This window comes from Triticum urartu, chromosome 2A (assembly GCF_056163025.1).
Source record: "Triticum urartu cultivar PI428250 chromosome 2A, HENAU_Tu73, whole genome shotgun sequence".
NCBI classification, from domain to species: Eukaryota; Viridiplantae; Streptophyta; class Magnoliopsida; order Poales; family Poaceae; genus Triticum; species Triticum urartu.
In genome coordinates, this window is record NC_141874.1 from 651502082 (window position 1) to 651515292 (window position 13211).

The 13211-nt window shown below is 45.1% G+C and overlaps 2 protein-coding genes across 2 annotated transcripts; one reads left to right on the top strand and one right to left on the bottom strand.

Moving 5' to 3' along the window:
* The first annotated feature begins 6148 nt into the window (after positions 1-6148).
* LOC125539475 (disease resistance protein RPM1-like) lies at positions 6149-9697 on the top strand. Its single transcript, XM_048702933.2, has one exon. It carries the CDS (start codon positions 6241-6243, stop codon positions 9013-9015), a length of 2775 nt encoding a protein of 924 aa, XP_048558890.2. The 5' UTR covers positions 6149-6240; the 3' UTR covers positions 9016-9697.
* Positions 9698-10261: 564 nt separating this feature from the next.
* LOC125539477 (deSI-like protein At4g17486) lies at positions 10262-13211 on the bottom strand. Its single transcript, XM_048702934.2, has 4 exons — positions 12897-13211; positions 11727-12014; positions 11565-11645; positions 10262-10837 (listed from the first exon to the last, which is right to left on the bottom strand). Exons 1-4 carry the CDS (start codon positions 13018-13020, stop codon positions 10698-10700), a joined length of 633 nt encoding a protein of 210 aa, XP_048558891.1. The 5' UTR covers positions 13021-13211; the 3' UTR covers positions 10262-10697.

Below are 13211 nucleotides of genomic sequence, written 5' to 3' on the forward strand. Positions count from 1 at the left end.
GAGAAGAGTATTTGAGTTACGAGTTTGGCCTTCAGTTAAAAACAATGTGAAATAGTTTCACTACTCACGCCACCTGGAACACCACAATGTAATGGTGTGTCCGAACGTCATAACCGTACTTTATTAGATATGGTGCGATCTATGACGTCTCTTACCGATCTACCACTATCGTTTTGGGGTTATGCATTAGAGACAGCTGCATTCACGTTAAATAGGGCACCATCTAAATCCGTTGAGACGACACCGTGTGAACTATGGTTTGGCAAGAAACCTAAGCTGTCGTTTCTTAAAGTTTGGAGTTGCGATGCTTATGTGAAAAAGTTTCATCTTGATAAGCTCAAACTCAAATCGAAGAAATATGTCTTCATAGGATACCCAAAGGAGACAGTTGGGTACACCTTCTATCACAGATCCGAAGGCAAGACATTCGTTGCTAAGAATGGATCCTTTCTAGAGAAGGAGTTTCTCTCGAAAGAAGTGAGTGGGAGGAAAGTAGAACTTGATAAGGTAATTATACCTTCTCCCTTATTGGAAAGTAGTTCATCACAGAAGTCTGTTCCTGTGACTACTACACCAATTAGTGAGGAAGCTAATGATGATGATCATGTAACTTCAGATCAAGTTACTACCGAATCTCGTAGGTAAACCAGAGTGAGATCCGCACCAGAGTGGTATGGTAATCCTGTTCTGGAAGTCATATTACTAGACCATGACGAACTTGCGAACTATGAGGAAGCGATGATGAGCCCAGATTCCGCGAAATGGTTTGAGGCCATGAAATCTGAGATATGATCCATGTATGAGAACAAAGTTTGGACTTTGGTTGACTTTCCCGATGATCGGCAAGCAATTGAGAATAAATGGATCTTCAAGAGGAAGACGGACGCTGATAGTAGTGTTACTATCTACAAAGCTAGAATTGTTGCAAAAGGTTTTCGACAAGTTCAAGGTGTTGACTACGATGAGAGTTTCTCACTCGTATCTATGCTTGAGTCTGTCCGAATCATGTTAGTAATTGCCGCATTTTATGAAATCTTGCAAATGGATAAACAAAACTGCATTCCTTAATGGATTTATTAAAGAAGAGTTGTATATGATGCAACCAGAAGGTTTTGTCAATCCGAAAGGTGCTAACAAAATGTGCGAGCTCCAACGATCCATCTGTGGACTGGTGCAAGCATCTCGGAGTTGGAATATACGCTTTGATGAGTTGATCAAAGCATATAGTTTTATACAGACTTGCGGTGAAGCCTGTATTTACAAGAAAGTGAGTGGGAGCACTACAGCATTTCTGATAAGTATATGTGAATGACATATTGTTGATCGGAAATAATGTAGAATTATTCTGTAAAGCATAAAGGAGTGTTTGAAAGGAGTTTTTCAAAGAAAAACCTTGGTGAAGCTGCTTACATATTGAGTATCAAGATCTATAGAGATAGATCAAGACGCTTGATAAGTTTTTTCAATGAGTACATACCTTGACAAGATTTTGAAGTAGTTCAAAATGGAACAGTCAAAGAAAAAGTTTCTTGCCTGTGTTACAAGGTGTGAAGTTGAGTAAGACTCAAAGCCCGACCACGGCAGAAGATAGAAAGAGAATGAAAGTCATTCCCTATGCCTCAGTCATAGGTTCTATAAAGTATGCCATGCTGTGTACCAGATCTATTGTATACCATACACTGTGTTAAGAGAGGGAGTACAATAGTGATCTAGGAGTAGATCAATGGACAGCGGTCAAAATTATCCTTACTGGAATAAGGATATGTTTCTCGATTACGGAGGTGAAAAAAGGTTCGTCGTAAAGGGTTACGTCGATGCAAGTTTTGACACTGATCCAGATGACTCTAAGTCTCAATCTGGATACATATTGAAAGTGGGAGCAATTAGGTAGAGTAGCTCCATGCAGAGCATTGTTGACATAGAAATTTGCAAAATACATGCGGATCTGAACGTGGCAGACCCGTTGACTAAACTTCTCTCACAAGCAAAACATGATCACTTTTTGGGTCTTAATCACATAGCGATGTGAACTAGATTATTGAATCTAGTAAACCCTTTGGGTGTTAGTCACATGGAGATGTGAACCAATCACATAAAGATGTGAACTATTGATGTTAAATCACATGGCGATGTGATCTAGATTATTGACTCTAGTGCAAGTGGGAGACTGAAGGAAATATGCCCTGGAGGCGATAATAAAGTTATTATTTATTTCCTTATATCATGATAAATGTTTATTATTCATGCTAGAATTGTATTAACCGGAAACATAATACATGTGTGAATACATAGACAAACAGAGTGTCACTAGTATGCCTCTACTTGACTAGCTTGTTAATCAAAGATGGTTATGTTTCCTAACCATAGACAAAGAGTTGTTATTTGATTAACGGGATCACATCATTAGTTGAATGATCTGATTGACATGACCCATTCCATTAGCTTAGCACCCGATCGTTTAGTATGTTGCTATTGCTTTCTTCATGACTTATACATGTTCCTATGACTATGAGATTATGCAACTCCCGTTTGCCGGAGGAACACTTTGTGTGCTACCAAACGTCACAACGTAACTGGGTGATTATAAAGGAGCTCTACAGGTGTCTCCAAAGGTACATGTTGGGTTGGCGTATTTCGAGATTAGGATTTGTCACTCCGAATGTCGGAGAGGTATCTCTGGGCCCTCTCGGTAATGCACATCACTTAAGCCTTGCAAGCATTGCAACTAATGAGTTAGTTGCGGGATGATGTATTACGGAACGAGTAAAGAGACTTGCCGGTAACAAGATTGAACTAGGTATTGGATACCGACGATCGAATCTCGGGCAAGTAACATACCGATGACAAAGGGAACAACGTATGTTGTTATGCGGTCTGACCGATAAAGATCTTCGTAGAATATGTAGGAGCCAATATGGGCATCCAGGTCCTGCTATTGGTTATTGACCGGAGACATGTCTCGGTCATGTCTACATTGTTCTCGAACCCGTAGGGTCCGCACGCTTAAGGTTTCGATGACAGTTATATTATGAGTTTATACGTTTTGATGTACCGAAGGTTGTTCGGAGTCCCGGATGTGATCACGGACATAACAAGGAGTCTCGAAATGGCCGAGACATAAAAATTGATATATTGGACGGCTATATTCGGACACCGAAAGTGTTCCGGGTGATTTCGAAGAAAACCGGAAAGCCGGAGGGTTACCGGAAACCCCCCGGGAGAAGTAATGGGCCATATGGGCCTTAGTGGAGAGAGAGAGGTGCAGCCAAAGGTGGGCCGCGCGCCTCCTCCCCCTGGTCTGAATTGGACTAGGAGAGGGGGGCGGCGCCCCCTTTCCTTCTCCCTCCCCACTTCTTTCCCCCTCCTAGTAGGAGTCCTACTCCTACTAGGAGGAGGACTCCTCCTTGGCGCGCCATAGGGGCCGGCCGGCCTCCTCCTCTCTTGAACCTTTATATACGGAGGCAGGGGCACCCCAGAAACACATAAGTTGATCCACGTGATCATATTCTTAGCCGTGTGCGGCGCCCCTGCCACCATAGTCCTCGATAATATTGTAGCGGTGCTTAGGCGAAGCCCTGCGACAGTAGTACATCAAGATCGTCACCACGCCGTCGTGCTGACGGAACTCTTCCCCGACACTTTGCTGGATCGGAGTCCGGGGATCGTCATCGAGCTGAACGTGTGCTAAAACTTGGAGGTGCCGTAGTTTTGGTGCTTGATCGGTCGGGCCGTGAAGACGTACGACTACATCAACCACGTTGTCATAACGCTTCCGCTGTCGCTCTACAAGGGTACGTAGATCACACTCTCCCCTCTCGTTGCTATGCATCACCATGATCTTGCGTGTGCGTAGGAAAATTTTGAAATTACTACGTTCCCCAACAGTTAAACCATACATTGAAACTATGTGAAACATTTCAATGCAACAATAAATGCGATCATAATCACAACCAAGGTAAAAATTGATCCAACGGCATAATGATACCAAGCCTCGATATGAATGGCATATTTTCTAATCTTTCTCATCTTCAACCGCATTGCATCCATCTTGATCTTGTGATCATCGACGACATCCGCAACATGCAACTCCAATATCATCTTCTCCTCCTCAATTTTTTTTTTCCTTCAAGTAATTGTTTTCTTCTTCAACTAAATTTAACCTCTCGACAATAGGGTCGGTTGGAATTTCCGGTTCAACTACCTCCTACATAAATAAAATCTATGTCAACTTGATAGGCATAATTGTCATAAACAATAAATGAACCAGATAGTTATAAAAGATAATATATACCACATCCGAATCATAGCCAGGACGAGGGCCGACGGGGGTGGATACCAAAACCATCGCACTATTTAAGCACAAGCAATAATAAAAGTAAGAAAATTAGACAAGTATCTATCTAAAGTAAGAATTTTTTTTCTTTCAGAAGAAGATAACAGGCTCACCACAGTGGTGCAGGCGACGAGATCGGCGCGGGCGATCGACGGCGGTGAAGACGGGGACGGGACGTGACGGACCGCTAAACCTAGACAAATCTCGGGGAAAATGGAGCTTGGAGGTCGAGCTTCGAGAGGAGAAAGCTTAACTAGCGTGGCTTGGGCATTTCATCAAACACCTCGTGTGCATAGCAGGTGAGCTAGAGCACCCAAATGCCCTCTCCTCGCCGGCCAGAAAAAACTGAGCACTGTGGAGTGCTCTGCTACAACGACGGGGTATATATAGGCAACTCATTTGTCCCGGTTCATGGCTGGAACCGGGACTAAAGCCCAGCCTTCTGTCCCGGTTCGAGCCAAGAACCGGGACCAATGTTTGTGGGCCAGGAGCGAGGCCCATTGGTCCCGGTTCGTGCCTGGAACCGGGACAAATGTATCCATACAAACCGGTACCAATGCCCATGAGGCCCCGGCCGGCCCCCTGGGCTCACGAACCGGGACGAATGCATCCATTGATCCCGGTTTGTGAAAGAACCATGACTCATGGGCTGGCCAGGCCCGAACGAAAGCCCCTTTTTCTACTAGTGCGCTTAGGTCGCTGTCAAGCGACATAGCGCGTACCCCTTCGCCTGCTGCTGTTTCTGTGGGCCGACCCATTCGGGGTTTCACCTGAACCTTCCCTGAACCGGGTTTTTTGTTTTTGTTTTATTTTTTCTTTCTTTTCCTTTTCTTGATTTTTTCTTTTTCTTTTTTGATCTGTTTCAGTTTTTTTCTTATCATTTTTATTCTGATTTTTTGCATGGTAATACATGTCTCATTCATATCATAAAGATTAAAGTACAAGTCACGTAAGGACTAACATGACAAAATTGAAAAGATATAAGAATATATTTGAGGTTGACACCAACGCACGTTACCTGCCTTCGGCACCACCATAGCAGCCATCGAAGAAAAGAACGACATATCACCTCATCACCCGAGCTCGACACGGCTCCATCGCTGATATATAGTTTTGCGGACCTCCAAGATGGCTCACCAAAAGTGAAGCATTTGCCGTTGAACGAATCAGATCGGGACAACACCCCAGACACATCATCAAACTCCTGATCTGGCACCCCACCACGACTAAGACACCGAAGGAGGAGACCATACCTGCCATCCACGAACCACGAACCCAGCACATGTTTTGTCTTTCAGATGTCGTCGATGCAGACCACAATCTGCATCAGCTCCTGACCTACCTTCCAAACTCCGCGCTGACACTGGAGCAAACGCCGTTGCAACTGTGGAACCCGAGGACACATGTCCACAACGAGGATGCCGCCGCCAAGCCATCCTTGATTGAACAGACTGGTTTTCAAATCCATCCCCAACCATAGGACTGATGGCCTCGTCAGAGAAGGATCCGAAGAATCTTTATTCAACACCGTCATCGTCGCCGCCGAAGTCAAGACGATGAACAAACCTGAAAATCTAGACTACAAGGAAGTAAAAACGATCCACGCGCGTAGATCCGGCAACCCCCTCACCACTGACGACTGAGGTCGCCAGCGGAGGGAAGCCGCCGGAGGACGGCGCTGGAATATTGGCCTCTTCTTACAACGGCTAGGGTTTCAGCCGGGACGAGTGGAAAACATTTTTATTCTTGTTTTTCATGGTTAGCTGTTCCCAGACGATCAATTCAAACAAAAAAATTCAACTAAAAGAAACTATTCCCAGACGGGATAGAGAGAGAATCGAATTGCTGCCGCCAGTCAAAGAGAATCGCTGACTTGCCACACCACGCAGCTCGTCTACGGCGAGGTCATGGCGGAGATGATCGCGATATCGCTCTCGGCGAAGGTCGCCGCAACACTGTCGCGCGGTGCGGCCGCCGACATCTCCTCTCTCGTGGCCGTCCGCTCGGGCATCGCCGCCGCGGCGCGGGACCTGGAGCTCCTCCGCGCGTTCCTCCGGTTCGCCGACTCCTGCCGCGGCGCGGACGCGCTCGTCTCCGCCTGGGTGGACCAGATCCGGGACGTCGGCTTCGAGCTGGAGGACGCCGCGGACGAGTACGCCTTCCTCTCCGGCGGCGGCTTCGTCCGCGCCTGCGCTAACTTCGGCGCGTGGGTCGCTCTGGCCAGACGGCTAGGCAAGGCGCGGGCGAGGCTCCGCGACCTGTCGGATGCCAAGGAGCGGTACGGCATCCGACAGGCTGAGGCCTCCGCGTCAAGCTCCGCTCCCGACGGCGGCACCGGGCCCGTTGTAGGCCAGAAGCTAGCGGAAGCAGCGCATTTCGTGGAGCATGGGGAAATCGTCGGCGTTGCGGCGCACAGAAGGTTACTGATGAAATGGCTTACGGAGGACCTTGACTCTCGGAGGTCGCTGGTCGCCGTGTGTGGGATGGGCGGCGTTGGCAAGACCACTCTGGTCACCAGCGTGTACAAGGAAGTCGCCGCAAGCCGCTACTTCGACTGCGCTGCATGGGTGTCCGTCTCCAAGAACTTCACGACGGATGACCTCCTAAGGAAAATTGCCAAAGAATTGCACCGGGACGCCCGTGCCGGCATGCCAGACATTGACGAGATGGACTACCGGTCGCTGGTGGAAGCTTTGCATGGGCATCTCGCCAACAAGAGGTACCTGTTATTGCTGGATGATGTCTGGGATGCCAATGCGTGGTATGAAATCCGCAATGCGTTGGTTGATGATGGAACCGGGAGCCGGATAATCATCACGACACGCAGTCAAGATGTTGCCTCTCTCGCAGCATCCACCAGGATCATCATGTTGGAACCGCTACGTGAGCAAGAAGCATGGTCCTTGTTTTGTAACACCACATTCAGGAAAGATGACAACCGGGAGTGCCCGCATCATCTGGAGCATTGGGCTGTGAAGATACTGGGCAGATGTTGTGGTCTACCATTAGCAATTGTATCAGTTGGTAACCTCCTTGCATTGAAGGATAGAACGGAATTTGCTTGGAAGAATGTCCATGACAGCCTTGACTGGAATGAAAGCAGTGTTCGTGGAATTGGGCAAGTGTCAAGCATACTGAATCTGAGCATTGACGATCTGCCTTATCACCTGAAGAGATGTTTGCTGTATTGCAGTATATACCCTGAAGATTTCTTGATCAAAAGGAAAATTCTGATCAGGTTGTGGATTGCAGAAGGCTATATTGAGGAAAAGGGCCAGGGCACATTGGAGGAGATCGCGGATGATTACCTGAACCAGCTAGTGCAACGTAGCCTGTTGCAGGTCACGTTAAAAAATGAGTTTGGAAGAGTGAAGCGGCTCTGCATTCATGACTTGATCAGAGATTTGATTCTGCAAAGGTCCATGAAGGAAGGGTTCATTGTATTCTCAAAGTGTTCGCCAGCATTGGAGTCAAGCAAGAAAATCCGTCATCTTATACTTGACCGATGCGAAACTGATCATATAACAGTTCCAAAGTTGACATCGATTCGCTCCTTCAATGCATTTATGGCAGATATGGATTCTTCAGTCTTGTCGGGTTTTAGGTTATTAACCGTTTTAAACTTATGGTTCGTTCAGATAGACAAACTACCTAGCTCACTGACCAATCTTCTTAATCTGCGGTATCTTGGCATCCGGTCCACTCTCATTGAAGAGCTTCCACAGGAATTGGGGAAATTACATCACTTGCAAACTTTAGACACCAAGTGGTCCATGGTCCAGAGGTTACCGCCTAGCATCGCGAAGCTCAAGAGCCTGCGCCACCTGATATTGTATAGACGCCGATCTGCAGATTTTAGGTATCCAGGGCATGGTTCAGCAATTGTATTTCCACAGGGACTACAAAATCTAACCTGCCTGCAGACCCTTAAATACGTTGAAGCTGATGAGAACATGGTCAAATCCTTAGGAAGCTTGAAACATATGAAGAGCTTAGAGCTATTTGGTGTGCATGAGAGCATTCTTGTTCATTTGCCCTCATCCATCTCCAAAATGAGTGGCCTTCTGCGCTTGGGAATTGTCAGTCGAGATGCTAATGTATCATTGGACTTGGAGCCATTTTCTCAACCACCAATAAAGCTACAAAGACTTTCATTGACAGGGATGTTAGCAAGAGGTAAGTTGCCTTCATGGGTTGGCCGCCTTGATAGCCTCGTGCAGTTGCGTTTATGTTCATCTGAGCTCAAGGGAGATTCAATTGGATTGCTCTCATCACTTCCCAGGCTGTTACATCTTACCCTGAACAATGCATACAGCGACAAGAGCTTGACCTTTCCAGAAGGCTGTTTTCCAGTTCTTAAGAAGCTGAGTTTACATGACTTGCCTAACCTTTCTCATGTAGAGTTTCAAAAAGGGAGTCTTGTACATCTAAATGAGCTAATCTTAGGCCGTTGTGATGACCTAACTGAAATACCCCAAGGCATCGAGAACCTCACACAGCTTGACAACCTTGAGCTTTTTGAAATGCCAAGTGAGATGATACAAAAGATTCAAGATGGAGAAACATTACAGGGGAATTATGAAGATTCTCAGCGCACTACAACTGTTAAGAACATCCACTGGTATAATGGACAATTGTTGCAGAAAACAATTTACACCAACCTATTCACTGTTCAAATGTAGGGCATTGAAAAATGGATGCAGCATTGTGTGAAGTCTGCTGGATTTGCTGGGCACTAAAAAGATGGATGGGCATCAATCACCTTCTTGGAGGCGTCATTTTGAGGTTTTGGCACTGCTTCCACTTTGTTCCTTCTCCAGCCAGCTTTGACGGTTCAGGCAACGGCCAGAGGTGTTGTTTCAGAGTTTCGGACCCTCATCTCTTTGTCATTGGTAAAGAACCTGTTGGTTACGGAATGTGCATTGCCATGAAACAAGGAGGCACGTGTGTGTGTGTGTCCTCAATGCTTCGCCATGGTGTTGTTGTAGAGGCCGGGTTCATGTATTTGTATCAGCTTGATGCTTCAATAAATAGCCGGTTTCCAAGCAAAAAAAGTGAAGCATGCCCAGATATTGTAAAGCATGCACTGATATACAAATCCAATTAGTGAATGAAGTTTGATCTTGAACTGTGGACTTAAAACCCTCCTTCTTATTTTATCTTGTGGATTTTATAGCATTTGTGGCCACATTGGCAGTGATCTAGGGTGATAATTCTGCTGGGGCTGCACATATTAGTACAGGAGAAATTAGTCGCTGCATTTCACAGGAAAAAGACATGTTCACTGGATCACGGATCTCAGTGCTTTATAGCATACTTTCTGTAGTTACTGTAAATTTTAAATGCTCATCAGTTGGTTTACCATATGTTCTCGAATGGTGATGGCTTTCATATAGAATGGAACAAGTGTTTTACACAAGCTTTTCATGAATATATGAATTTGTCAGCAGATTGCTGCAAGGAGCACAATGGATTAACAGATAAATGAAATAAGATTAACATGATGACATTCTGAGATACCTCTTTACACATAACATTATAACAGAAGACGGAGCGAACTGAATTCAAGCTATTACACAAGATTCTGGTATTATGTCATACGGAGACGTAGAAGGGAACAGTTATTAAGCCCACTTCTAGTAGTAAGAAAGACTTCACGAAATTGTCGATCATGAAGTTCCTCACAGGCTTTACATCCACTGCATCAGGTGATATGAACATTTCTCCACTCAATTGCTGATTGCACCTAATGATTCCAGTGAAAAAGTATATATGGCCATCAATCCCTCTGGAGGAGCACACGAAAAACCAATCTGCTACATACACTAGATTTTCTCTAATACAGTGAAGCTAAGTGTATTATGTATAAAAGAGAGTTCTGCAGGCGCAGTTACAACGCCAGCAATAGGCACGGCAGACAACCCCCCAAAAAACAAAAATATATTACAATATACTGATTTAAGTTTACATGGTACTCATTTGTGACAGCATATTCTGTGGCCGTACAAGCAGTGCGCTAGACCAGGGTTTCAAGCTTGTGCTAATATGACCACGGCATGCTGCCAATTCAGATATTCATCACAAACATCAGACCGTTGCAGCGAAGGATGACAGCATTTGCCTGCGCCTGGCAGCATACGAGAACACAAGATACTGATGCCTGAAGAACTATGCAACAACTGAGCAAAATACAAAGAGTTGCAAAATCACTTCTTTACCAGACAGACAATTCCTATATGCGTACACAGCAAAACTCGTTGGAAAAGAATCAATACAATCAACATTCAACTATACTTGGATATCACACAAGCTGGCGAAGTACGACCCGTTAAACTGCAGCAGGGAACCCAAATGGAAGGATAATTCAAACAAGATCTTTCGATAGCTTTGGTGACATGACTATAGATTGAAGGTCAGTGCCTGCGGCTGGTAGCAGGTGCTGGTCCAGGTCATCCATATCACTGTCCCCATTAAGGGATGAACCTGATGAATCCACATCATCATCTAGCAGATAATCAAAAACAGCTAAATGTTAGTACGTAGATTTTTTGGTAAGAAAGAGAGGATACAGAAGTTTGAAAGGAAAATCTAGCTATTAGAACAAGTGACACACCGTCTATAAACTCTCTTCCATTCTGGACAAGTATCAGCATTCAGTGAAAATGTGAAGTGGCTTAAAAGAGTGTAGTACCAAATCAGTAGAAATCAAGAATTTCTCATGTTGTTCCCTCTACTTCATCTAAGTTTTCCCTAACAAGAGAAGCAGTACGACGCATTCTCTTTTCATGATGAATATGTAAATACGATCAAGCATACTATGAATAATAAAGCTCACCAAACAAACAGGGGAGTGTTTTTTGAAGGAAAATGGGAGGGCGGAAGACAACGTACAACACAAAGCCAAACAGATTTATTGCGGAGATGGCGGCGGAAGACAACATACAACACAGAGCCAAACAAATTTATTGCGGAGATGGCATTGCACATGACCGGAATACCCTCTTATTATTTCTTAGTAAAAGATTTCTGAGGCACGCATCATTCAAAACATACAACAAACAATAACACTTTTATGGCTGTTAACATTTTGAAGCATACAGGCCATTTAGAATGAGAACTACAAACACACAACAAGCTGTAGCTCACAACTGCATGCAATTTACTCAAAATTATGAAAGACAGCTGTCTTCCCAAATTATAAGCAAAATGCAGGCACTAGAAGCAGACTCACCAGAGAATGCAGGATGGGTTGCTCCATGAGTAACAGTAGAGACTTGAATGCTTTTTGGTAGGAGGCGATTGAAAAAGTAACCTAAGAATTTCACAAAATATAATCAGTCACCTATCGCTCCGAGCAAGTCAGAAAGAGAAGACATAAACTTGTAATACTGACCCACTCTTGCTAGCCGATTTACCCATCCAGGGGCTGGTTTTTTGGTTATGTTCTTACAGACATCATCTGTAAAATGGTTGCAGTTCTTTGAAATCAAATGATATGTATTCCCATTGTACTTTTCTGCAAGAGTTTGAATGAACGAGCGGAACTCTGCCCTAGACATCTCAGTTGTACCCATCCATACCGATCTTCTATAGACATAGCCAGGGCAACATTTTGGTTCAACCTCAAAAACCCCACTGGTTGAGAGATCATGGGCTCCAAAAGCATATTCCAAACCATGAACTGTAGATTTCAGTTACAACAAAACAATGAGTTAAAGCTCACACCTCTAGCAGAGAATCCACAAAATGCATGTCTGAAAAAAAAAAGAAGCTGCTACACATAAAAGCATCAGCCAATAACCCAATGCACAGTAAATATTTTGACATAACTAGCAACCTCAGTCCATAAAATGTAGACCACTACCAATGAACATATCATGTATGACTAGGACTCTACCATTTTCATTAGCTGCAAACATTCAGCTATGATGCTAGCTCAATGTCAAAGCTAAAAGAAGCGCTAGGCGTTAATTGTGTGTTTTGCCACCGCCTTGCGCTTTTCTAAAGCACACACTTGAGCGCAATTATGCCGCGCACATTAAGCGCTAGGTGTTTTGCTATTGCCTAGAGCCTAGGTGCGTTTTTTTTAACTATGATCAGTATCCACCTGTTCTTTGAACAAGAACATGACTGCAACACCAAACAAACTCTGCCGAGGGATTTGCCACCAACCCTGTCAATCAATAGAACACCCATACATCGTTATAATTCATCACCGTTCTTCAATTTTTAGTTTCTCCTACATCCTATAACTTCCTCATACAACTGAAAACTACTTTGCCCTGACAGCTGGTTTAAGCTGCTTGTTTACTAATTACTGGTCATCAGAAATTCAGACCACGATCAGTCCATCACCCCTCAAATCTGCAACCACCCGTAACTTCTTCCCTTGTACCCTGTTATCCTGCCTCTTTCAAAGCAGTAACCTCCACGACTTACGGTAGCAAGTATCCAGTATAACCCCAGGCTCATCAAAGCAAGTAACAATATATGTACAGTACGAAGGTACGAACCAAATCAAGCTCCAGCAAGCAGGAAGAGAGAGTGGGCAGGGAGTCAAAACCTTCGATCCCGGAGTGGAAGATGCCGAGGCCGAACCAGTAGAGGTAGTCGTTTATGGGCGTCAGGTCGTACACGTTGAGGACCACCGCCGCGCCGCCGCCGCCGCCGCCGTTCTGGACCTCCATGCCCGCCGCCGGTGACGGCGAAGCCCACGGGCGCAGCAGACCCCTCTAACGGCGCCGCATTAGCGTCCACCCGCCGGATCAGTGCCTGGGGAAAATTTTGGTCCGTTCCGATTCGATTTTGCTTGGTTTTGGACTCGGAGAGGGGAGGGGAAAGCGTAGTTAACGTCGAGGATTATTAGGAGAGTAGCACG